Source organism: Oryzias latipes, chromosome 14 (genome assembly GCF_002234675.1).
Source record: "Oryzias latipes chromosome 14, ASM223467v1".
Taxonomy (NCBI): Eukaryota; Metazoa; Chordata; class Actinopteri; order Beloniformes; family Adrianichthyidae; genus Oryzias; species Oryzias latipes.
In genome coordinates this window covers 12,279,188-12,305,220 of record NC_019872.2, presented here as the reverse complement: position 1 = coordinate 12,305,220, position 26,033 = coordinate 12,279,188, and the positions used below count along the sequence as shown (strand labels likewise).

The following is a 26,033-nucleotide window of genomic DNA, read 5'->3' as shown; positions in this document are numbered from 1 at the left end:
AAGACTGGAATGAATGATATCTACATTAAGCAAACAGTTTCTTCAGAAGAGATCAACTGTTCAAGCACTTATTAGAAAATGGAAGAAATACAAGATCACTAATAATCTTCCTCCATCTGGAGCTCAACGGAAGATCCCTCTTAAAGGAAACTGCCCAGAACTACACTAATACGTTTTGGAGTCGAATCAGACTTTTTATTATAGTGGTCGTTGAGAATTTCAACACCTTTTAAATATGGCTCCATTGTTTGTTATCATCACCAAATTTGCATCAAATCTTGAAAATGAAAGTGAAGGATTACTAAAAATAGAAGTGGTTCTTCTGGAGCTTCTTGTGTAAAACCCAAACAATGGCGTTGATATTGTATACAAAACAGAGTCTGCAAGCAGACTTACTGAGCAAACTGATTTACTAAAGCAACATTCTCTATTTGTCAAAAAACAGAAGAAATCATTAAAGGTAGAAAAGAAAACACTGCCCAAAAAAAGGAAAAACACATGTTTTGACGATGCTTCTCCAACAGGTTTCACTGTTGCAGCTGCTTTAAGCAGAGGCTGTTTTAAAACAGAGGCAGAGGGAGACCCAATCACCAAAAAAGGTCTCGAGATTGAGGCCAGAGTGGAGCAGGCTCCACAGATGGAAGCACTGGAGAGGTAGGAGGGGGGCAGATAGCGGGTAGAAAGGGGAAGAAAAGAGATCATTAACTGCAAAAGGGGGATGTAAAGGAGAACTTCATGTTTGCGGAACAGACAAATAAAAGGACGCGGTAAGTGAAGTGGGCACTCACTGACTGTGTTTGCTGCTATGAGGCCTGCTGGGGTGGCACGGGGCATGTGAGGACACAGAGGGAGGACAGAAACTGGTTTTGGACTCTTGCAAACAATGGACCACCGGTTTTAGCTAAAACAAACAGAAGAGACGCACAGTCCTGGCATCATGTCCTTAAACCCTGATGTTGGTTCATCTGACCTGGTGGAGAGTTCCCAGATCTCAGGACCTGCGGGACTCCAGACACTATTGGACCTGCTCATTGGTGTCTATCAGGAGTTCCACTCATCACCATTCTCAAGGGAGAATTATGTTTCTGGTTTTCTGCAGTGGGGTGAGTATTTTTCCTTTTTCCCACATATTTATACTTTCCCCCCCAAAAAAAATGAAATATAACACCTAATACAGGATTTGAGTATTTTTATGGATCAATTTTACTCTAAAAAACCTTTTCTGTCATGAATCCTATTACACACATTCACATACCAAATAAAATGTTTTAAAATGCTTTGCTTTTATGTAAAATGCACCTAAAGTCACTTAATTTTTCCAACAAATTTGCAAAGGTACATAATGACTATTCTTTTCAATGCAACTTATAATAAAATCAGAAATGGTTACACTTCCTTGCATGATAAATGGGCAAGAATTTAGTCCAGATTGTGTCCACCTGATCACCTGCTTTACAGCTTTAAATTGTCAGGAAATGGAGGAGATGGTGGCAGAAACTTTAACATTTAAAAGATCAACATGACAAAACCTACAGAGAAACAAAACCGGTAACAAAGGAGAGAACCTAACAAGGAAGAACTGAAAAACAAACACTTAAATAGACTGAGGAGTAATTAGCAGAAATGAACACAGATGTGGATGATCATCAACCTTAACCAGTGTGATTTATGGGGAACATGATCAAACACTAAACTGCAGATTCCTCATAGAACCAGCATCCCTGCTGCTTTAGTCACTGCAGTTGCTGTTTGTGTTGACTTGAGTTTACCCCACTGTTTGGGATGCTGATGGGTTTTTTCTCTGTTTTTTTAAACGTCAGTAGGATTGTTTGTTGTGAATAAACACAACATTTCCTATTTGACAAGTGTCTCTGTTTCACATCTAAAACAAACCCCAATTTAGGTTTTAAATAACGTTTTCAAAAAAAATATCAAAATTATTATTTAAAGACAAATTAAACTATTTATGCCTTTATTCTTTTCAATTTTAATGGATTTAGTTTGATTATAGGATTATGTGATATCAGACATGCCACAGATTGTCAGATATAATCCCGTCTTTTGCAGTTATATCACACATTATGTGATATAACTGCTGACAGTTGATGCCTATAAAAGTAGCTCTATGCCCCCATAAAAAAAAGTATACACATATTTTTGTTTTTGTTGAAGATGTACATATAATGCCTGCATTTATGTTCATCCTTAACAAACATTTGGTTTGACCTGTGTAATACAGTGGGGAAACACAGACACATTTGCTGCATTTCTGTTTTGTCTAAAAATGAATCAGGTTTATCTTTTACCGTATAGTTGAAAGGAAAATTGTAACACTGCATAAACACAGATGCCACACAGGGTGTCATTAAGGAATTCTTGTGTCCACTTAGACCAGTGTTTTTCAACCTTTTTTGAGCCACGGCACACTTTAACCTTGACAAAAATCCCGCGGCACACCAGCATCCAAAAAAATAGATAAATAAAAAAAAAGAAAAAGCTCAGTCTGTATTGATCTACAGCCGCTCTGCAATCTCACATGCATTTTTGTGATAATTGTTACAGAAAACGCTGGAAGCTGCAGCTGTTTTTTCTAAAAGATGTATTAAAAATTAAGTCAAAAGATTCAAAAACTATTTGATGTGTGTTCGTTGTTTTAAGACGTTAAGAGGAGAGACTCATTGTGCGCTAAGACAGTCACTTTACTGCATCATGGGAGATGTAGTGCCCTTAATCCGCCGACCGCAGAAAGACCAGCGTCTTTGAGCTTCATGGTTTTGTTCACTTGTTCCTGTCTGATACCAGATTCTGTGGAAAGCTACACCGCTAAAGACGAGCTTTAGCTGGTATTTTTGTTAGAACAGAGAGACGTTTTTGCGCTAAATCGAAACAAGGAAGTGAATACTTTAACTACTTCTGATTGGTCAGACTGATGACATGTGATTAAGCCTTCAAGAATGATTGGTGGAGACAGTTAAAGGGCCGGGACTTTTTCTCACACAGTTATAGCTGCAGCCAAATCGCGGTATCCCGTTATTCTTATTAAAATGTTTTTAATATAATCATATAAACACAAAGAAAAAATAATTTTATGATTTTTCATATTCTTAACTTCTCATTGTTTTATCAGGGCCTGTTTGGATGAACAAAGAGCTGATTTCCTGGAGATGGTAATTGCTTTTAGATCAGTTAATGAGGGCAATTTTCAACGGCACACTTGACCATCTCCCACGGCACACTAGTGTGCCGCGGCACACTGGTTGAAAAACACTGACTTAGACCACTCCCAGATCAAAGAAAACAAAAACTTTTTCTTTTTACAAAGAAGAAAATAAACTGCATTCAATGCTCTCTCATATCTAAAATGAATCTGCCATTTGTCTGAATAAAAGCAAACTTCCTGATAAGGCCATTACAGTGTTCCCTCGCTGTATCTCAGTTCACCAATGATGGTTTTGCTGTTTAGCTGATTTTCATTTAAGTACAATTTTGTATGTTTTCTTTTTCTTTAAAAGTGCACGGTGTTCTGCATCCTGATTGGCTGTTGACTTCATCATTCAATCTCCTCCATGCTGTCTCCTGTATGGAATGTGTTCCACATCTTACATAAGACTTCAAACCCAAGCAGATCTTTGTTTTCATTCTATAAAACAGGACTTATTTTTCTGCGAAGCTTTGAACTTCGAAAGGTTAAACCCCCAAAAAAAGAGTAAAAATATAACCTTAAATAATTTCTAATCATATTTATCGGATCACGCTTTTCATGAATTATTTTTAGAGTGTAACCCCTGCAATAAATGAGGGAATACTGTACTTTCCAAAAGCAGCACAGCAGATACTTTTAGGAATTTCATCAGATAAAAGCTGAGACAACCATGTTCTAAATCCGCTAAATTTAGGGTCACAGGGTTGCTGGAGCCTATCCCAGCTACTGTTGGACAAAGGCAGGGTACACCCTGGACAGGTCAGCTGGGACAAACAAAGCTTGCAATACCGTGGAATGTTTGGCTCACCAAAGTAAAGGATTTCCTGACATCAGAAGTCTTGAACTTTATCCCAACGAAAAAGTACAGTTCAAAATAAACCTATTTTAGGAGGTTTAAGTTATATTAGCAAGTAACCAAATTTGAAGTTTTGCCTTTAAACCCTGAAAATCATACATATGTAACAACATATTGGCATATTTACCTCAAAAACATAACAGGTATTGCTCTGAGTATAGGCTCTGGTTGCACCACATGCTTATGTGAACAGTTTGTGCATCTGAAAGTGACAGAAAAACAACTGAGGTCATAAAAAAGCAGCAGTTCTACTGTTATTTGAACTACAGAGTAATATAACCCCGACCTCCTGAAATCAGAGGTATATTACACAGATGAGGCAATAAACTTGCCCCAGACTTCATAAAGTCTTTAAATGTAGAATCAGTAGTCATAATAATACTCTAAACACAAACACTGCATTTCTTAAAATTATAATTCGTCATTTCTTCTGTTTACCCTCATTCATGTGAAAAGTATGCATTACTGGCTTGTGTGACTAAGGGAGGTATTCTGTGTGTCATGCAAGCAGATGGTTGTAAAAATAGCACAATTCTAAATTTAACGGCTGCGTTTCCGTGGATTGTTGTATACAGTTTCAACCTGAACATCTTCACTGGTGATGAAGCAGATTACTGGTAGCTGTTGAAGATATAGAACAAGACTTTTAAAGTCAAACCGTGAACATGAATTAGATGAACTGGTCATCTCTGATGTCATCTGTGGGATTCTGAACAATAAAAAGAAAATTTGCAGTGGTGCCACCATGCTTAGTTCACTACACCCACCTTTTCTATAGTTGCATTCATACTGGACACATTTAGTTAGCTTAGAGTGAACCAGAGGTCGTCATCCCCGGTAATCCGGAACAAACATTCAGTCCGAATGGACCCAGGTTCGGGGAACAGGAACCGCTCTCTGACCCATATTTGAAGTGGTCTCGGTTTGTTTCCAGTCGGACTGGGCTTAGGTTCGCTCTGAGATTTCTCAGTCTGTGGAGCCTCCATGCTTGGAGCAAAACAATGGAACCAAACCCATCAGGCTTGTTTAAAAAATTATTAAAGTGACACACATTGCTTCTCACACTGTTCTCCCGATACTCTATATGTCAACAGTTATCAGCGGACCTTCTAAATGGTCGTCTCCTCAGTAACCGCCTTGAAACATGCATCTGTCGTATCAAAGCAGCAAGTAAAAAGTGTTGTACCTGACGTTGATACAGACGTTCAAAATTGGTCTGCGAAGTATAAAGATTGAATAAGTGAACTATCCTAACAAGGGCCGGAGAGCGTGGGTTTTCTTCCGGTCGTTGCTTTGCTTCGCCCAAATTAATTCCTGGACAATGACTGAACAGGTCTTTAGTTACGTGCTTTTGTTTACAAGCTGTAGTTTTAAACTGAAATTTCCGGTAGACAGCAGTCTGAATACAGATCAAATGCAATGTTCAGCAACTCGATGTTAACTCGACCAAATCAACAGACACTGTCCGGATCAACACTTTTTCAGTCTGAATATACCCTATGTTTCAAAAATGGGCAGATTTTAATGTAGAGTTGGACTTTACAGTTATGTTAAAGTTTCTTCTGAGACCAGCTTCTAGAGGTCCTTTAAGAAATTATAACATTTGGCATTTGAGTACATTCAGGCACAGAAAACCAGGGTTTTTTCAAAAGTCTTGTACCTTAAAGTCCCAAACCGATCATCTTTAAATCTATTGTAAAAGCGTTCCAAGTGGTCTTTATAGTTATGCCATTTTTAGGCAAAATCCAAACAACTTGGGTTGTTTTCTAGGACTTGGTTTTTGCAAAGTGGCAGCAGTTCATTAGAAATCTGCATCTGGGTTTTTGGCAGAGCTGTTGGCCCCGAGTAAGCCCACATCTATTTCACATTGTCCATCTGTTTACACTCGCTTCCACTACACTCTTCCACAGATTCCAGCTCAGATGGGAAAACAAAGAGATACATGGATCTATTTGTCTGCAGGTGGATGCATCAGAATGAAGCGGAGCGGGAAGCTTGTGGCTTGTCCAATATAGCCCCCATGTCACTGCTACAAGCTTTTTCCAAAGAGCGTTTTTTTTCTGATCCTGACTCACGATATGAATCAAGAAATACTCAGAAATGCTATTTTAAACGTAATTTTCTTAATGAATGTCCCCCTTCATGAGAAAATGCAACAAGAACATGTTAAAAACACGATGTTCATCTGAGTCTGTCTTTAAAGATGATCACAAAGAGCCTGTTGTGAGTGTATCCTTAATTTCATGGTAGTTCACTCAACAGCAGTCAATATCAGCAATGTTTCTGTTGTTCACTTTTTGGCATATCCTTTGGCACCACAGTGCCACATTAGTTGGCACCACAGTGAATCAGCTTTCACTGATTTAAACAGGTGTTTTGGTGGAGATTTTTTTGCCCTTTGTGACACAACTCTGTATTTTATCTGGGCTGGGGACTGGCACAGGGTTGCCCAGACTTGGGCTCCATTGTGGCTACATTGTTAGGCAGTAAAGTAAAGGGTCTTGTCCAAGGACCCACATCAGATGAAGCTCGTTGCATCCTTGGAATCAAACCCCGATTTCCCATGTGCCAATCCTGCACTTAACCAACTGAGCTATCCAGCCGATAGCCTTTATAGTCCCAAAAACATTTGGGAAGTAAACGGCTCTCAATTCATAATGTACTAAGTAAATAATCAAGTAAAATCTTGAATATACGTAGAGTTTTTTTTTTAAGAACAACATTTATAAGAAGATTATTTTATTGCGGCATTAAAGCATTTATTTGGGTGGTAAACAATCCATAAATGCTGCTGTAACAGTGAACTGAAATGAGTTGCACTAAATTCTGTCCTGGTAGGTTGCATGTAGAATTCCCTCCATGCTTGTCTGTGTCTGGACTGCTTGGAGGTCTGGTCAGTCCTTACATGGTTCAGCTAGCAGGAGAAGTCAGTAAGAAGTACTGAGGAGGAGTAAATATTTAGAGGAACTCCTAACAAATAAATCCCGCTTTTCATTTCTTCTATAGCACAGCCTCAAAACTGACTGTTTACAGCAAATATCAAGAGTAATGGCAAGTTTTCTGTTAGAGCACATTTACAAGACACAAAAAAAGGGAGTTTTTTTTACCATCCTTCACAAACAAACAATCCCTATTGCAGTTGGCGAAAAAACTAAGATATCAGCTATTCATCATGTTTTACGTATTTATATCTATTAGTATAAGTGCTGTCACGGCTTTGGAGAGAAAATATCAAAGGAAAAAAACTGCAAATTAGCATATTTAACTAGCATTTTTGCACTAACTCTTAGTAGAAAACAAAAAATGTATCAATGTCACTTAAAAACATTTTTTTCTCATAAATTTCATTTCATTTCATTTCAAAGTTTTCCGCAAAACTCTCAAAAACTACAAACTTTTCTGACTTACTTATGTCTCTACTTTAATTGTTTTTTAAATTAAACTTTATCTAATTTTAATGTATTTGTTAAATAATTTTAACAGCATGGACTCATTTAATTTAAAATGATCAAATATAAAAACAGCCCCTGAAAGTGGCAACAAGCAGTAAACTCTCAGCCAACTCTTGTAGCATTTTTCCTTTGTCCACATTATTCCATCAGAGCTATCATACAACCAAGGTTTACATTTTTTTTTGCTCTTTTTCATTTTACAGTGTGGCATCCAATCACCAAACAATCATTTTAATGGATACAAAAAAGGTAGATACTATTAAATGCATCGTTTTCCTCTACCGTTTGGTCTGATATTAGTGGTCTGAGCGGCTGGAAGCCTCAGTCACATTACTGCTTTGTTGGTTCGTCGTATTGTTCCAAGTATAACTTGCATGCTAGCATCTGCAGTGTTGCTAATGCTGAGTTTAACTGTACAACAGCTGCAAGAGGGGAAAAACAACGTCAGCAACAGCCGCTGAATTTGTCAGCAAGACAGCTGTCCTCTGTTGCTGAAAAGAGATTAAACAGTAAAAGGTAGACATGACTCAGCAGTTTTGATCTACTCTCCCTTTACCTTAACACATCTTTTGTATTTAATTTCAAGTTTGTTGTGAGGCTTTTTTTTTTAAAGTTATATAACACTTAGATAATTTTCATATTCTTGGATTTTTTTATTTTCCTCTGTCAGTAATTCGTTCCTTTCACATTTAGTCATGCCAAATGTTAATATACAAAGAAATTATCCACTATGTGTTTTTGAATCTTTTTTTTTTATAATTCAAATTCCGTCTTTATTCTAAATGCCAGAAGAAGGTAAAAAATACGTGAAATGTGCATTCATGAACACAAGAAATTACCAACTATATAATTTTTAGATATTTTGATGGAACTATATTAAATGCTTCATGGTGGCTAATTACACATAACAATGTGCAAATAGAGCAGATGAAGGCGGCACAGTGAAGGAGTGGTTAGCACCCTCGTTTCACGGTGAGGGTTTAAATCCTCTCTTGGATTTTTTTGTGTGGAGTTTGCATGCTATCTTCATGTATGTGTGGGTTATTTCAGGCATCCTTGTTTCCTCCCACAGTCCAAAACAGGCTTCTTAGGTTAACTGATGACTCATAAGCTTCGTACAAACTGGGCATTTGACGCACATTCAAGAACACGCTCTTTGCTCATGGTGTTCACACTTAATGGGCAGGGAGGGGCTTCTTCCACTATTTTTTCTACTGTTGACCAGCGCATGTCCGCCACCTAAAGTTTAAAAATTCTTGGTGCAAAATGTCAAAACAGTCCAAATCTTACGATTTGGCCACAAAACAGAAATGGTTTGATCCATGGCTTTAGCATCCTTCCAATCATGGATATGGATTAGCATCACATCAGGAGAGTGGACTTGGTTTGCCTTTATTTAAAAAAAGGACTCAAACGTCATCAGGCTCATCATCATATCTGAGTTTACAAGATAAACTAGATACACTCTGAGATTGGAAATCCAAATCCCTTATTGGTCAAGATTCAACTTGTATAGCGCGTTCAATGGCCACACGTTTTGTATGTGGAGTCTGAAAACAGCCGTAAGAACTTCCTATGCTTGAACAAGGGAAAGCCTGAATCGTGTAAACATGCGTTTCCATAGACGTTTTATTGGAAGTGGACACTTGAATGGGCATTGCCAGGGGCGGAGTGTATGTAGCATCAGTTGTCCCTATGGGAGTGTGTGTGTGTTGTGACCCTGCGATGGACTGGGCAAACCATCCAGCTTGGACCCCAGCTTCGCCCAACAGTGCCCGGGATTGGCTCCAGCAACCCTGGGACCCCATAGGTGATTTAGCAGGTTTAGACGATAATGAATGGAGGAAATGAGAAGAGGCAAAGACAAGCAAAGTGTCCAATTTAAGTTATTGGCCTTTTACCAACAATCCAGTATCCTGCATCAGCTTCTTGGCTTATTAGTCAGTCAGTTCCAATCAATGACTGAAGATGCAGAATATATTACAGGTCTGAGGTGAATAATGAAAACCCTTTTCATATAAGATGTGATAAACTCTGAGACACACAGACGACTGAACTGGCTGTTTTTACAGGGTGCGATAAAACATTTCTTGCCTACCGGTTCTTAAAACTGTTCAAACTGAATAAGACGTAACCTTCATGTGTACTTGTACACTTTGGCTTATTAAATGCCCTGGCTCTCTTCCAAGCTGTTGTCAGCAACATTCCCCAGATTTACGGCTTTGTTATCTTGCCTTCATGGAAGTCTGACCTGTTAAAGTCCGACTCCAACAGTTCTTAGCAAAAATCAAAAAGCCTGTGTTGTTTTTAAGACATATTTTCTGCAGCACAAGAGCTAATTAGAAATTCGCCCATGGGTTGTGGGCAGCAGGACTGTTGGCACAGACGTAGCTCTACGTTGATATCCCAGCATTCCTGTGTTTACGTAGACTCTCTCCCACTAGCTCACGGCTCCTCACAACCCCAAGCTTACATTAGTGTCGCAAAATATCGCGGAGCAATATCAGAGCTATCTAGCTATGTAGTTTTGAGCCAGACAAGGAAAATAAAGATTTTAATGGTATATTTCTCTGCAAGTGGAGGATCTAGAATAGAAGGGGAGCAGGGAGACTCTGGTCTGCCCATGGCAGTTGCTGCATCACAAACCTGAGCTTTTTTTATCTGCTCCTGCTCTTGATCCACAATTTGAATAAGAAAAACACAGAAATGGAATTTTTATCCTAAATTCTTTAATATATGTTGTCCGTCATGGGAAAATTGCTAGAACATATTAAAAACACAATTTTCAGTGGAGTGGGTCTTTGAAAATAAATAAGCTTATAACACATTTTGGTCTTCTCCCTATGTGGTTTAAACTGACAATTATTCTGAAAAGCTCAAACTTTGGTAACACTTCATATTAAGATTCCTTAACAAGCTCTGTTAACACATTAACAAGCATTATAAATGAATAATAGGGTGTTATTAAGACATTTATTAGTACAATAAGTCTTATAAGGTTTATTAAATTACTTAGTTAATACATTTACAAGCATTATTATTAGGATGTTTTAAAAATGGTATTGATGCATTTACTGATATTATAGGTGCCTAACAAATTTGTCAGTGTTAATAAGCTTAATAAGATTTATTAACAACCTTTGTTAACAAATTAAGAAGTATTATTATTGTTTGGGGTTCTAGTAAGATATTTATTAGCATTATAGATGTCTTGCAAATACCTGAAAGTGTTAATAAGATTTATTAACATCTAAAGTCAGACCATTGTCTTCTAAATCCATATTACTAAACTGCTTATAAGCTTTACAAATGTATTAATTAACTTTGTTAATAGTTTATTAATTGTTTTGCAGCACCTCAACTAAAGTGAGGACGGTTTTTACCACAAAAAACCTCAAAGCATAAAGATTGTAAAAAGAACTTTATAACATTTAAACAGACTAAACATACACAAATTGTTCTGTAAAAGATATATAATAATTTAATTCAGACAAAAAAAATTAAAAACATATATACTGGTGTTGGATGACTAGCATCATAGCTAATAATAAGGATAAAGTATTAGCATCTATCCTGAGTGAAACATTCATTGCAAATCCCATCACCAGGAGACAATTCTCTGCATTCAATGCCAACTGCATTCAACCACTGTTGCCTTGCTTTAAAGTCCACTAAAAAGTTGCACAATCCAGTAATTTTTGAAGACCGAAGACATTAAACCTACAGGAGCCATGCTAAAGCTAACACGCTAACCTGCCCATCTCTGATTCTGAAAGGAATCAAAGATGGGCAGGTTAACCAATGTCACCATTGGCTAATGAATCTGTCAATCAAACTCATCAGCAACACAGGTGACGAAAAAAGCCCCGCCCATCTTTGATTCTGTACCGGTCTGTCCAATGAGTTATATCACTAGAGGAGACATCACGTGGTTCCTCATGGGAGGGGAGCACCGCCATCTTGGTGAGGTCAAGTTACTGCTGCAGTGCATGCATTTGAACACATTTTTTGCAAAATGCCAGTTCATTGTGCGGGTTTCAACTGCCAAAATCAGATAAATGAGTCCAATAAGGAGGTAGGTGTATCATTTCACAGGTAAGTATTTTAATTTTTTTTCTTTTAAGGCTGCAGGGGCTTTATTAAAAGAACACATGTTGACATGCATGATGCTGCAGGGCTATTATCAACATGCTGCATGATGTCTAAAAGTCGGAAAAAGTGGGCCTTTTCTATCAAAAGAGTTAACCCAGATGGATCACTGTGGTTACCAAATAGCAACACAGTCTGGCTGTTCAAAACATTTGTGGAAACAGATTTTGATGAGAGGCCAGACTGGTTTTTTTTCGGGTAAATCTGATGTTCACTTTTGGACTTCTTTTGATTATTATTATTATTATTATTATTATTATTATTATTAGTAGTAGTAGTAGTAGTAGTAGTAGTAGTAGTAGTAGTAGTAGTAGTAGTAGTAGTAGTAGTAGTAGTAGTAGTATTATTAGTAGTATTATTAGTATTAAAATAATAATCATAAAAATAATAATAATATCATTATTTTTATTCTTATTTACTGACTTATTCTTTATTTATTGTTATTTATTGTTTGTATTGACTTACTAATGATTTATTATTATTATTATTATTATTATTATTATTATTATTGACTTATTGTTGGGTTTTTCTAAATAATTTAAATTACATGTCAAAGAGGTCTAAAACTTCTAAATGTTTAGAAATTAATTTTAAAAATTCTTTCTAATAATTGTTTTATTCGTAAGAAGTCCTGCAACAATTTCATTGAAATTTGAGCTTTTAAGGCTGACTGTTTCTCTTCTTTAACAACAACAAATGATGTATATATATATCTATGTATATTTTATATACATAAAATATAATATATTTATTTATATGTATAAATATATTTAAATCTAAAAATATATACAGTTTATAAAAGCTACTTAGACACCACTAAAATCAATAGAAATCAATGTCATGTGGGCGTCGTCGACTTCACCAAGATGGCGTTGCGCTCCGCCACCGTAGGGCAGGCTTCTAAAGCGGGCGTGTCTCCTCTAGTGATATAACTCATTGGGTCGGTCTTTAGCGTGTTAGCTTTAGCATGGCTCCTGTAGGTTTTTTTTTTTTTTTTTTTTTGCATATACTGTTTGCAGATATTTAAATTGTTTTTCACTGTTCTAATCTTCCTCATTTTTCTAGTCACTGTGCTGCTTTTTCCTTTTTCCTATATGTATGTCAATCAGTGCTGTATGCGATGGAGATGTCAATTTCCATGCGGGAACCTCCCAAATGGATAAATAAAGTTGTCTGTCTATCTATCTATCTATCTATCTATCTATCTATCTATCTATCTATCTATCTATCTATCTATCTATCTATCTATCTATCTATCTATCTATCTATCTATCTATCTATCTATCTATCTATCTATCTATCTATCTATCTATCTATCTATCTATCTATCTATCTATCTATCTATCTATCTATCTATCTATCTATCTATCTATCTATCTATCTATCTATCTATCTATTAATGTCTTCGGTCTTCAAAAATTACTGGCTTGTGCAACTTTCTTGTGGACTTTGAACAGTGGTTGAATGCAGTTGGCATTAAATGCAGAGAATTGTCTGCTGGTGATGGGATTTGCAATGAATGTTTCACTCAGGATAGATGCTAATACTTTATCCTTATAGCTATGATGCTAGAGTCATCCAACACCAGTCTATATGTTTTTTAAAAAAAAATATTTGTCTGAATTAAATTATTATATATCTTTCACAGAAAGATTTGTGTATGTTTAGTCTGTTTAAATGTCATAAAGTTCTTTTTACAATCTTTATGCTTTGTGGTTTTTTGTGGTAAAAACCGTCCTCACTTTAGTTGAGGTGCTGCAAAACAATTAATAAACTATTAACAAAGTTAATTAATACATTTGTAAAGCTTATAAGCAGTTTAGTAATATGGATTTAGAAGACAATGGTCTGACTTTAGATGTTAATAAATCTTATTAACACTTTCAGGTATTTGCAAGACATTTATAATGCTAATAAATATCTTACTAGCATCTGACACATTAATAAAGCCTAATAATTTGTTACGTTAGTTAAAAAAACTTATTAAGCTTATGAACACTTAGGCTTGTGTCAGGCGTCTATAATGCTAATAAATGTCTTACTAGAACCCCAAACAATAATAATACTTCTTAATTTGTTAACAAAGGTTGTTAATAAATCTTATTAAGCTTATTAACACTGACACATTTGTTAGGCACCTATAATATCAGTAAGTGCATCATTAGCATCTTGAAAACATCCTAATAATAATGCTTGTAAATGTGTTAACTAAGTAATTTAATAAACCTTATAAGACTTATTGTACTAATAAATGTCTTACTAACACCCTATAAATTCATTTATAATGCTTGTTAATGTGTTAACAAAGCTTGTTAAGAATCTTAATATAAAGTGTTACCCAAACTTTTAATTTAGCCTATTTTGTCTAAAGCTGTAAGTTCCCTTCTCTCAGTAAATCCCGTTTAAAGTTCCCACCTCACCATCCCTCATTGCATATCAAACCAAACTTAATGACAGAGCCTATTTTAAACAGCCAGTGTGCAGGTGTTTATGTTGGACTCAAGAGCTTTTTCTCCATGTGTAAATGTACTTAAGTGTTTCAGTAACTGCGCCTACCTTTGTTAGCATCCATGGTACCCACTGGAATCCCATGTTTTACTCTTTAAATAAAGCAGAATTGTAGGACCGGAAAAGAAAAGGTCCATAATGGGAAAGTATCTATGGTTCTGTCTGAGACATATTATTTTTTACTTCTCATTGTTATTAAGTAGCTTTTCTCCACAAAGGTACATTAATGGTTTTAATTAAGTAATTCTCTACAATAAATGCCCCCCTCAGAAAATAATTATGACAGCTGTGGAGGGTGAAGGGACTTCATCTGTGTGTAATAGAATAAAATGAAAAATCAAGACATGAGAGAGGTGAAAAAGTATGTAAAGGTACGATTCTATTTAGGTGTCTTTACAGACTTCCACCTTTAATCTAATTAAAGCATCAATCATTGACTGTATAGGAGAAGTGGACTGAGTGTTCCACAAAGGAAGCTCAAAGAAGCCAAAATCCCACAGACTTCAGAGAAATAGACAGCTGTTTCTCAGTTATTGCATGTGTCATGTTTGCTCTACTACCTTCTCTGACAGATTCTTGCTAATCCTAATTCTTTTCCAGGATATTTTTAAGTTATTCAAGTTAAAAACAGACCAATCAGATGCCTCAAAACAAGAATGTGGCACCCAGGGGTCCACATGACAAACATTTGAAACGTTTGATTGACAGCTTTTCCTGAGCCCACTATCAAGTGACAGGGGTGTGGACTTCCAACAAGCTCATTATTGAGACTGGTTACCATAGAAACGCTGACTCGGACTGATTTGGCCCAATTACTGCTAACTGATATCGTCTGGCTCCAACATGAATTTAGGGGGGAAAAATGAATTCATTTTATTGGAGCTGGAAATAAGCCGTTTTCTACGGCTGACATCACTCTCACTCAGTCCAGCTCTCATATCTAGTCAATGGCTTCAACCTCTTTTCTTTTCTCTGACTTTCTTGACATGTACCTCCTGTATTATAGCTCCATGTGTCTCTCTGCTCTCGCTCACTCACAGCTGAACCTCTTGTGAGGGGGGTTAGGAGGATGAGCCTTAAAAGAGAGGACTTCCACATCCTGAAGGTGATTGGTCGAGGCACTTTCAGTGAAGTAAGTGAAGCTCATTTTTAGGAAACCATGCTTTGGGGTGGGGGGTTTATACATCACCAAACTGCTATGTTTTCATCTACTGTGTAAATCTCACTTATTACTCAAGTTCTTATTGTTACTAGTGAAAATTCCATTTATTTCCAGAGATTTCCTTATTTTTTGGAGAACATGTGATAGATTCAGATCCAAAAGTGAACCCCTTCTAAAACAAGCCTAAAGAAACACATGGTTTGTGTGATTCAAGGTTTAAACAGTGTTACATTAGGAAAAAGCCTCCACTAATCTCACATTGTTTTTGTAAGTTCCGCCATTTGTGTTTTATGTTCAGCTTCCTGTCGTTTGTTGTCTTCTTCTTTCCTACTTCTGTTTTCTGGTTGGTCATTTTGCTCACCTTGATGCCTTTCACTCCTTACCTTCGTGTTTGTGTCCTTCACGCAAACATTCAAATGGTTGCCATGGCGCTCACAGCCGTCTGTGATAAATATCTTCCATTACCGGTTGAGTACTTTTGGTGATCTGCCTCTTTTTCTGACAGGTTGGTTGTGATGATACACCCTTGTAATTTTAGAAGTAAGGAGCTTTGCTCTGTAAAAAAAAAAAGTAAAAAGCTCCAAGTGATGTTTAGAGTCACGGTAAATCTGTGTTTCTATACTAAACAGACCTTTAAAACTGTGTTCTCGTCAATTAGGACAGATTTTAGGAGCTCTTTCCTAAAGATTTTGCTGAATGCATCTCGATTTATCTTTACAGAGACAAAGAAATTAGGATCTATAGACCAAATTATAAGATAAGCATTTGGCTGCACCAGATTTTTATTCAAGAGATTTACCAGCTCAATCAAAGTGCTTCTTAGTTGTAGATGTTTGCTTTCATTCCTTCATCTGTGGTTACTTTTTGGACGTTGAAGCATCACTCCCAACATCTTTTGATCTTTTTTGAAAGCGTTCCCAGTGGTCTTAAGATTACTGTTTTCCCGATTTTTAGCTGAAAATCAAAAAACCTGTGTGGTTTTCTAGGACGTTTAGTTTCTGCAGAGCGGCAGGAGCTCATTAGAAATTCACCTCTGAGTTGTGGGCGGGACTGTTGGCACAGAGCAACCCCACCCCCCCTTCCCATACCTATAACTGAGCTGTTTACACGCACCCCTCTAGCTGACAGCCCCTCGCAACCCCAACATAGCATGACCAGTGAAACAAAAATGGACAGCAATATTAGTTATCCAGGGAAAAGATGTTTTGTTGAAATTAGAAATGTTAAGTAAAGTTTTATTTTTAACCATATAAAATAGGATTTTTATGTTAGTTGATATAAAATAAGCAATGTTTTTTTCTTCTTTATCCAACCAGATCAAACATATTTCTTTAAGTTTGAAAAGTTTTTTACCTCCTTTTCTTAGTTTGGTTCATGTCTGTTTTTATGTTTTCATCTGAATATTAATTTTACTTTGGTCAGAATTTCGCTAACTGAGAACTAGTAGATATTAATAAAAACAATTTAGGAAAACAGAAGTTGTGTTCTCAAATGGAGAAGACATTTCAATGTTCATTGCTCAAAACAGCTTCCTCTGATGACAGCAAACTCTGACATTTATGTTTGCGTTAGTCTTTATCAGTAAGATTTAAATGATTGGTTTTGTTTGTGTTTGTTGCTTTGTGGCAGGACTTTTTACAGTTTTTGTAGTATTTTGTTTTCTGATAAACTTGTATTTCTTTGAACAGGTTGCTGTAGCGAGGATGCAAAGGACAAATCAAGTGTACGCTCTGAAGATTATGAATAAATGGAACTTATTGAGACGAGGGGAGGTATTATTGTAACATAAATCACTGCTAACGTAGAAAATATTTTTAGAAACAATAAAAATGAGAATTATGTTATGAAATTTATAGAAAAACTACAGTTGTTTCCATTTTGTACCTTTCCAGTCACCTGTCTTTGAACTCAAATTTTTTCCAGTTGTCTTTGTTTGTTGTACACAGACAGCATGCTACCAGGAGGAACGGGAGGTTCTGCTGAGGGGCGACAAACGTTGGATCACAGAACTGCACTACGCTTTCCAAGACGATAACTATTTGGTAATGTCACAATGTTTGCATCATGTCCATAAATTCTTCCATTTTTTATGTTTTTCTCACCTATTCTCAAACCTCTCAATCAGTATTTGGCCATGGATTATTATCCAGGCGGAGACCTCCTCACTCTGCTCAGTAAATTTGGAGATCGGATACCTGAAGCCATGGCTCAGTTCTACCTGGCTCAGATGGTTCTGGCTGTTGATTCTGTGCACAGGTTGGGTTATGTACACAGGTACATGAATTTGCTAAATTATGTAATTAAATGTCGTTGTTACCTCAATCTCCACGATAACAAAAACTTCCCTTTTGTTCAAACAGAGATATCAAACCTGACAACATTTTACTGGCAGCTAACGGACATATTAGACTGGGAGACTTTGGCTCCTGTCTGAGGCTCCAAGAGGATGGAATGGTAAGGGCGTTTTGTGGTTAACCTTTGTGCTATCCTAGGCACTTTACCATTGGGAGTTGGGTCATCTAGACCCACTAGACAGTGCTCTGAACCTTTTTTCTTAAATGATTTGTGATCTTCACTGGTGTCCATGGATTCCATGAAATCTTTCCACCTTTATCCACCTTTGTCATGGTAGGGAGAACATGTCAATGGAAGGGTGGGGTCATCTAAGATAGCACAAGGGTTAAAAACAGACATTTTTTAAAACATAACTACTTGACAACTATCTATGCAAATTTGCATCAAACCACTTCAGCTCCAAACTTAACTTAACTTAACCCATAAGAACCCATGGTGACATCAGAAGAGCAGAAAAAAACATCATGAATGTGTTCTGTGGGCCGCATGGTCTCCACATGACACATCATTTTCCTTTAAGGAAAAATTGGTTTGGGTTCATGGGTTAACTTAGCTTTTACAGAAAACCAAATCATAAGGATTTTTTTTTAATTCAGGCATCAAGGCATTAAGTACAGATACATTTATACATGATAATGTCCAAAAATGATGACAAACTAAATACTATTGATTTGTTTCAACAGATACACTCATCCGTAGCTGTTGGGACTCCTGACTATTTGTCTCCAGAGATCTTAAGGACGGTGCAAAGAGGCGAAGGCTATGGTCTGGAATGTGACTGGTGGGCTCTAGGCATCAGCGCTTATGAAATGCTGCTGGGGATAACACCATTTTATTCAGAGTCCATCTCTGAAACCTATGCCAAGATTATCAACTTTCAGGTACATAAACTGAGAGATTACATTATTGTAAGCTATGATAATGGAAAATATGTGAACCTTTCAGAGGAAGTAGAGCAGAGAAAACCTAGATGAAGGAGGAAGTACTGAGGCAGTCACATTGTCATGGTGTCAATACAGGCTCTCCTGTTAAATAAACATGACAGATTCATTTCCTGTATTTCAGGAATATTTTGAGTTTCCACCTTCCAATGGCACCGTTTCAGAGAAGGCTTGCTCCCTGATCTCTGGATTGATCTGCGAGAGGGAGACCCGTCTGGGCCGAAAAGGCTCCAGTGACTTCAAGAGTCACCTGTTTTTCCACGGTGTGGACTGGGACTCCCTGCATGACCGTCCTGCTCCCTTCCTGCCTGAAGTCTCCAATCCAACCGACACTTCCAACTTTGACCTTGTAGAAGAATGCCTTTCTGACATGGTAGCAACCTAAAGGCTGTGACACACACAGCCACCATGTACATTTTGCACATTTTCCATTTTCATGTAATTCATAAGTAATTTATAAATGTTTCTTGCGTTCGTCGATGTCCTTCAGGTTGTTTCGGCCGACGGGTCTTTTCGGTTTTGAGTTGTTTGGGCGGATGACAATTACACCATTTATGCATATTTTATGTTGTATCTATCACATAAATCGTACACAATGGCGCGTGCATACACAAATTTGTGGCTTTCCTCAACCGTTTGACGTATGTCTAACGGACTTTTCATGCATGTACCACCAATGTTTAACTTTTACATCACATATACAGCCCACATATCACGTTAGAATTATGTAAAGTCCCACCATCTGTTAATACATTTTTGAAGCGATCACAGTGGCCTTATTCTGCCTGTTTTTAGGCAACGTATTTAAAAACCTGTCGTCTTCTAGCACATCGTTTTTGCAGAGAAGCAGGAGTCCTGGGTGGGACTGAATAAATACTCTGAAATGCAATTTTCAGCTTAATTTTCTTTATATATGCCCTCCATGATCAGACAAATGCCACAAGAACATGTTAAAAATGCCAAAAACACATTTTTCATCGGAGTGTGTCTTCAATTAGCCCTCTATTTGACAATATTCTGATTTTTGTTGTGCATCAAAATGATAGCGGATCCCAAAAACAACACAAATGCTTAAAAGAACTTCAAAAAGTAACTTAACAGATACAGCGCATTGTAGTTGAGTAAGAATATCATTATTATTACATACCAAAAAAATTATGAAAAGTTTTTCAATCTTAATCTGTTTTCAGGAGTTCAGAGTAAAGTTACTTAACTAAACGCAACTCTCTAATACTGACTGATACTAATACCCACCTTTGGTAATTCATCTTTACTCAGGAAACGCTGTCTGATGTTATGAACACAGCCCCAATAGGAGTACACCTGGCTTTCATTGGATACTCCTACAACACCATCAGGTCAAATGACTCTTCAAGGCATGGGTAGATCATTTCCAGATATTGTCATTTCTAATTATGATTTTTTTTTTATAGCCAAGCAGAGACCCGAGACTCTGGACAAGACATCATGATGCAGACTGACCAAATGCACAGGAACTGTGAGAAACAGTTTACACTGGAGAAAACGGTGAGTCTTTACCGTTTGGTGAAGGGTGAACATGTGGGACTTTACATAATGATGGAGGCCTGTGTGTTCTCCTCTGAGTTCATGATCTGATGTGAATTTAGAGTCAGGTGGGACACAATCTACCTGACAACTCGTCTATGCTAACGGAGCTTCCACCTACGGTGGAGCAAAGCTGCACCACAGACATCTCTGAGGAGGAGAAGGAGGTGAACCAAGTGTCAGAACTTAATGAACGCCTGCAGAGGTATCCGCAATCCTAATTCAATATTTGAATTTTTCATTTAAAAGTACAACAAATTAATAATGAAAAAAATTACGTCAAAATGTATGGAAGAAGATTAGAGCCATGGAGAAATAAATAAAGGCCAAAGAGAATTATGAGATTTTTTTCTCAGAATTTTGATTTTAATCTCAGAATTCTGACTTAAATCTCTGAATTCTGAGTCAGAAATCTTTTTCGCTTTTTAATTATTTTTTTTTTAATCCGTGGCTCTAATCCTCTTCCACAAAAATAAGGTTCATAATCCAAGAAAACCTGAACTTCCAATAGAAAAGTAAAGTTTGCATCACTTTACTTAGCTGAAGACGAGATCTTTCTTTTCCCAACAGAGAGTTAAATGAAGTAAAGAGAAGATGCCTCGATTTGGAAAAAGAGACAGCAAGTTTGAAAGAGGAGAAACTCATCTGGAGGGCTGAGAAGGGTACAATCAAATCAAAAATGATGAAAATCAACCAAATATGAGGAAAAAAAGAAATGTTTACTTTTTGATTTGACATTTGCTTTAACTATTTGCTTTTGTATTTTTGTATCTCACATTTTTTGTATTTTAGACCTGCAGACAATTAACAAGAATATTTTAGTTAGTTCGTTAGTTCGGTCAATCGTTCAGTTGTTCGTTTCCAGTGGGATTGACAACAGTTTTTAAATAGTAAATGTATAAAATATTTAATTTAGCTAAAAATATTTTTTGGAGTCTTTGAGGAACATTCATGGACAGAAAGAAATGATTGAAAATCATTTAGCTGCTACATATCTCATGAAAATCTAAGTTAGATTAGAAAACAATCTTAATTTCTGTTTTTACAGTAAAAAGGGAATAAAAAAAATAAAATTAAGTTCCATGGTCTAAGAAAGCCAAATCTGATCATCACATCCAGGAAGATGATATAGTTTTTAATGAAGAACTGGTAATTGGACATTTTTGGGGAGTTTTAGTTTTTTTGCCTCGTTTTTAGAAAAATCTTAGGGCAAAACTAATAATCCCTGTAGGTCTAGAGTCCTCACAGTCTCAATCATGTTCTGATAATTACTGCAACTTTAAGCTTTACTCAGCTGCATGAGGCCTTAGTCACATCTGCCCTTACAGGTGAATACGGCAAAATATGGGCAAACCTGTAAGAAGCACACAGGTGGTGCGTACAAAACATCAAGGTTGCAGACTGTTCAGTCAACCGGTACAGGGAAAATGATCATGCACGTTTTTTTTTTCTACGCGCATGCTACGGGCGAAAGATCGTAAGTAAGGGCGAAGCAGATATGTCGTACAGATTTTTCATTCCCCCCAGATTCTCAAGTCAAGGACTAACCCAATGGTGCCGTTCATTTGACATTCAGAATTTGACATGATTAGTGTTTGCGTCTTACTGGCACTTAGGTATCACGTGCACACCCAGTGCATGCAACATTTGTGTTCGGTCAGGAAGGACCAAAGACTCGCACCTTGCTAACAACTATAGAGTGACATAAGGGCACGGTACGACAGCATCGCCTTCACGTCACAAGTGTCACAATTAGGAACAGGCAGGCGACTGGATCCAAATGCAGCAGGTTTATTAGCTCAGCTAAAAGTCCACAAAGCTAAATCAGGGTCAGGCAGGCATAAGACCATCCGAGGAGAGACAGGGTAGTCAGAGTCCAGGTGAGAGTCGGGGCAGGCATCAGGCAAACAGAGTCAGACACAGGAGACAGAGGATTAGGGCCAAATATAACTAGCTTGGTAAGGAAGGCAGTGACACAAACTATACTTCTCATTGAGTGAGGCTCAGTGCAGAGCTTAAGTATGCTGTTGTTGATTGAATGAGAGTCAGATGCTGCGGCATGCAGGAAGTGTGCGCTGGGGTGGCTGGGAGCGGTAGTGTTGCTAGAACTATGTGGACGGCTCCCCCCGATGATCATAGGGGAAGACAGAGTTCTAACTTCTGACAATAAGTGTGTGTAACTTATGTTAGCCTTGAGAATACTTTACACTACACCTACCACACATGCAACAATCCTTGAGGTGGCCGGATGAGCCTCAAGGGAACTGCAAGACACACCTGCTTTTCTTTAAGATGCAGCAGCCCCTGTCAACGACACAAAACGGGCATGGACAACCAAAAAAACCTGCAGTCCCCATACAGGGTTCACCCATTCGGCTACATGTAACTAAGGCAGTCAGTTAAAAGTCCAGATCATAACTTTTTACAGTCAAATCTTTCACAAACGACAGTTTGTGAGGAAAATGAAGTTCCATAAGCGTGTCCTCCAGTCGACCCCACTGACTCACAAACTCAGCTCCCTCTGGTAATATTGGAAGTAGAGCAGTAAATCACTGCATCTCTCTGAAAATGGTCCTGGTATGCATGAACTTTAGTGTTCATCATTGATGTCATAAGTATTTTAAACCCCTCTGATGCTCTAGAATAAATATCAAGCTTCTGTTGTCTCAGAAGTAAAGACATCGTCTTCTGTATTATCGTCTCTCCACAGTCTGTCCCTCTTTTCACACAGTCCACCATCATCTTCATCATCACAGACATTTTTTCCGTTTGTGTGTTTTTGCTTCCAATTAACCAGAAGTGCTCCCTGCTGATGCTCCTCTCTTTTTACCGATCGTAGAGCTGTGTTTCTGCCAAGCATCTCTTGCTCTGTCTTCCCGCTGTCTGGATGCATCGGAGGATGTAAGCTCACTTCTAAACCACTTTTTTTTTCTGTCTAACACAACATGTAAACGGAATGTGCACCTGTCCCACTTTTAAAGGGCTCTGTAGAATGTTTGCAGTTGCTGTGTTTGGTGTCAAGGCTAGATTCGCTGCTGTTTTTGAGGACATTCAACATTGCAACTCATCTTGAACATCATACAATGCTCTAACCTGAATGTGTTGCAGACGGAGAGGTCACCCCCAGTCTGTCAGTACCCCCTGGTGACTCACATCCACCGACATCTGGTTCTGTTCCACAGGGTAGGAACCCCCAACTCAACTGAGTGTATTGACATCTAACAAATCACTTTGTTTTGAGAACATTCTAGATAGATAAATGGAGGTGTATTATAAAAATCTGTCTTAATGGGCATTTTTTAGGGAAAAATCTTTTGTTTTTGAATAAATCGCAGTTTTTAAAACAACATTTTGTGTTTTTAATAGGGGAAAAAACTGCTGCAGTGTTATTTAAGTAAAATAAAACAAATAGTGGATGCTCCTTCCATCTGAACAAATAAAAGTCAGATGCCTGAGAAAAATGGACAAATGAAAAACAAACTCATATGTTACATACAGGATTGAAATGCTTTATATTCAAAGTGAAGGTTATCTTTCAGCCTCCCAAATTCCAGAAAAGCAGGTTGTATTTTTACTTCTGAAAACACATTTTGCCACGTAAATAAAACGTAAACAGGTTTACGTTTTATTTATTTAGATTTGGTACATTTTCCCATTTTCCACATTTTGAAAACTCCTCCCACCATTAAGCCACGTTCACACTGGGTATGTGACGAACACGCACAGTCTTGAATGAGCTTTCAGCACATGGTGTTAATACTAAACCGTCGCTACCCGAAACCTACGCATATCTGCCACCTATGGAGGTTTGGTGCAAAATATGGAAGTGGTGCAGATCTCAAGAATCTACTTCCAGCCTTTTTCTTTCACAGTTCTATCCCGATTGATAAAAGACTTGGTGTCATAGAATTTTATCAATTTTTTTCAAATACTTGGCACTTCTGTGAAATGGAAGGGACGCCATCCGTACATCACTACCAAATCTAGTCCATGATTGGTCAAAGTTCAACCTGGTCCAATGGCTGTGCATTTTGTACGATAAGCCTGAAAACGGTTGTGGATGATTATGTAGCTACACGAACGAAGAACGCAACAGTTTTGCATTTACGCACATTTACACAGACTATTCATTGGAAGTGTTGCCAACATGTGTTGCCAAGGGCAGTGTGAACATTGTCCTAGATTTGACATTCTTAAACCTTTTCTGAATATTTTGAGAACACATTCATTCACTTGACAACTGCAAAAATGGAAAATTTACAAAATAATACTGTTGAAAAGCTTTTTAATATATTTACTATTTGAGAAAAGGGATACACTTTCTGATAAAGAGACAAAAAATCATGTCCAAAGAGTCAGCTTTTTTTTTAAATCAAATGTTTGTTCTTCACCAGCCATTGATTAAACTAATTTAAACTCTGGTGCAGAGCAGTAAACGCAAAGGTTGATCCTGCAGCAAACGTGTGAACAGATGGAGGATTCAGCTGCAATTTCGGATGTTTTTTGCATTCAGACAATTGACAAATAAAAATCTTTTATTTCCTCTTTTCATTTTTCCAGAGAAAAAAGTCTGACTTTTTTCTTATTTTTGGGAAAACACATGTTCCTCTTAAGTTCAATTATTTTAATAAACAGCAATAGAAGAAGGCCCTGTGGTCAATAACAGCATTTCTATGTGGAGTTAATTCAAAAGTTACTGATTTTACCCAAAACCAAAACAAACACATGACAGAGGTTAATTTAACATTTTTGCATGGTCAATACCAGGATGGATTGATGGTTGGACAGCGAAACCCCTCAGTAGTCTATCTTTTTCTGAAATTCTAGCAAATCTTCTTTAACCATCCTCACTCATAACGTCCATTAAACACATTTGATCAACTTTATAAGTTTTTGATTTTTAAATCTCACTTTTTTTTCTCCTGCAGGTTCGTCTGCCACAGATGAGAAGTGAATCCTATTTGCTGGTATGTGCTGAAGGGGGAGATTTCCAAGTTTGGTAGAGACAAACTTTCAAGAAGATCAACAGACTGAACCCCGACTGTGCTGCATCACAACTGTTGCACCTCCTTAATGGAACAAATGACTGAGCCCCCGCTCCACCCATGTCAGACCTCTGTATGCTGCTACTAATGAGATGAAGTGAAGACGTAGCAAGAAAACCGTTTTTTGGGAAGTCCCAGCTCTGGGAGATCTTTAATGAAGAATCTGGGAACCTTAAAGATGAAAAGTTCCAACTGTTAGGTGAAAGAGTTGCCCATCAGGACTTCACTTTGCCTGGTTATCAAAAACACACCTATATGCAGATGATATTCTAATATATTTTAAATTAAAAAAGAAAAAAAGTCAGCAGTTTTACTGTTTGATATAAGACATTTCTGAAGGATTATTAAGTGACATGGGGAAAGACCATGCATCTTAGACCATATTGGTGTATATAGTGATGATAAATAGTTTTTTTCCTCAGAATCAGGCATCCATACCTATGAGTGGTTTTTACATTTGAAGCACACGCATGGGCTTGTTTGCTGTGCCTTCAGTAGTATTCAGAATGTGTCAAATACTACAATATGTGTTTTTTTAACTAAATGTATTTTTTATATTAAATTAATGTGTTATAAATAAAAGTAATCTGAGTAATGGTAAATGGCGTATACTTGTATAGCGCCTTTCTTCCTACAAGGACAAAGCGCTTTACAGTCACATACCCATTCACCCAGTCACAGACCCATTCATACACTGGTGCTGGCTCCGCTGCCAAACGCAAGGTAGGGTTCAGTGTCTTGCCCAAGGACACTTCGACTCATGGCGGGAACCGAACCTGCAACCTTATGATCATGGG

The 26,033-nt window shown here is 37.4% G+C and overlaps 1 protein-coding gene across 6 annotated transcripts; it reads left to right on the top strand.

Annotated features, from left to right (window-relative positions):
* The first annotated feature begins 583 nt into the window (after window positions 1–583).
* Window positions 584–25,827, top strand: LOC101156270 (myotonin-protein kinase). 6 transcript variants are annotated; one of them, XM_020708831.1, is made up of 16 exons: window positions 994–1,103; window positions 7,714–7,759; window positions 15,208–15,299; window positions 17,018–17,101; window positions 17,253–17,371; window positions 17,455–17,603; window positions 17,690–17,783; window positions 18,368–18,565; window positions 18,750–18,998; window positions 19,904–19,983; window positions 20,059–20,152; window positions 20,254–20,396; window positions 20,762–20,853; window positions 22,989–23,092; window positions 23,300–23,374; window positions 25,120–25,827. In XM_020708831.1, exons 4-16 carry the CDS (start codon window positions 17,077–17,079, stop codon window positions 25,192–25,194), a joined length of 1,497 nt encoding a protein of 498 aa, XP_020564490.1. In that variant the 5' UTR covers window positions 994–1,103; window positions 7,714–7,759; window positions 15,208–15,299; window positions 17,018–17,076; the 3' UTR covers window positions 25,195–25,827. The 6 variants fall into 6 exon arrangements, with proteins under 6 accessions (XP_020564487.1, XP_011481667.1, XP_020564489.1 ...); XM_020708829.1 differs by having other exon boundaries at window positions 1,000–1,103; window positions 17,276–17,371; XM_020708828.2 differs by lacking the exon at window positions 7,714–7,759 and having other exon boundaries at window positions 584–1,103; window positions 17,276–17,371.
* Window positions 25,828–26,033: the final 206 nt, after the last annotated feature.

Excerpts from the sequence above, each read along its gene's own strand:
- LOC101156270 (XM_020708828.2), top strand. The coding sequence starts at position 938 with ATGTCCTTAAACCCTGATGTTGGTTCATCTGACCTGGTGGAGAGTTCC. Across the intron at positions 1,104-15,207 it reads TTCTGGTTTTCTGCAGTGGG|CTGAACCTCTTGTGAGGGGG; the intron begins GTGAGTATTTTT and ends GCTCACTCACAG. Across the intron at positions 17,604-17,689 it reads AGGTTGGGTTATGTACACAG|AGATATCAAACCTGACAACA; the intron begins GTACATGAATTT and ends TTGTTCAAACAG.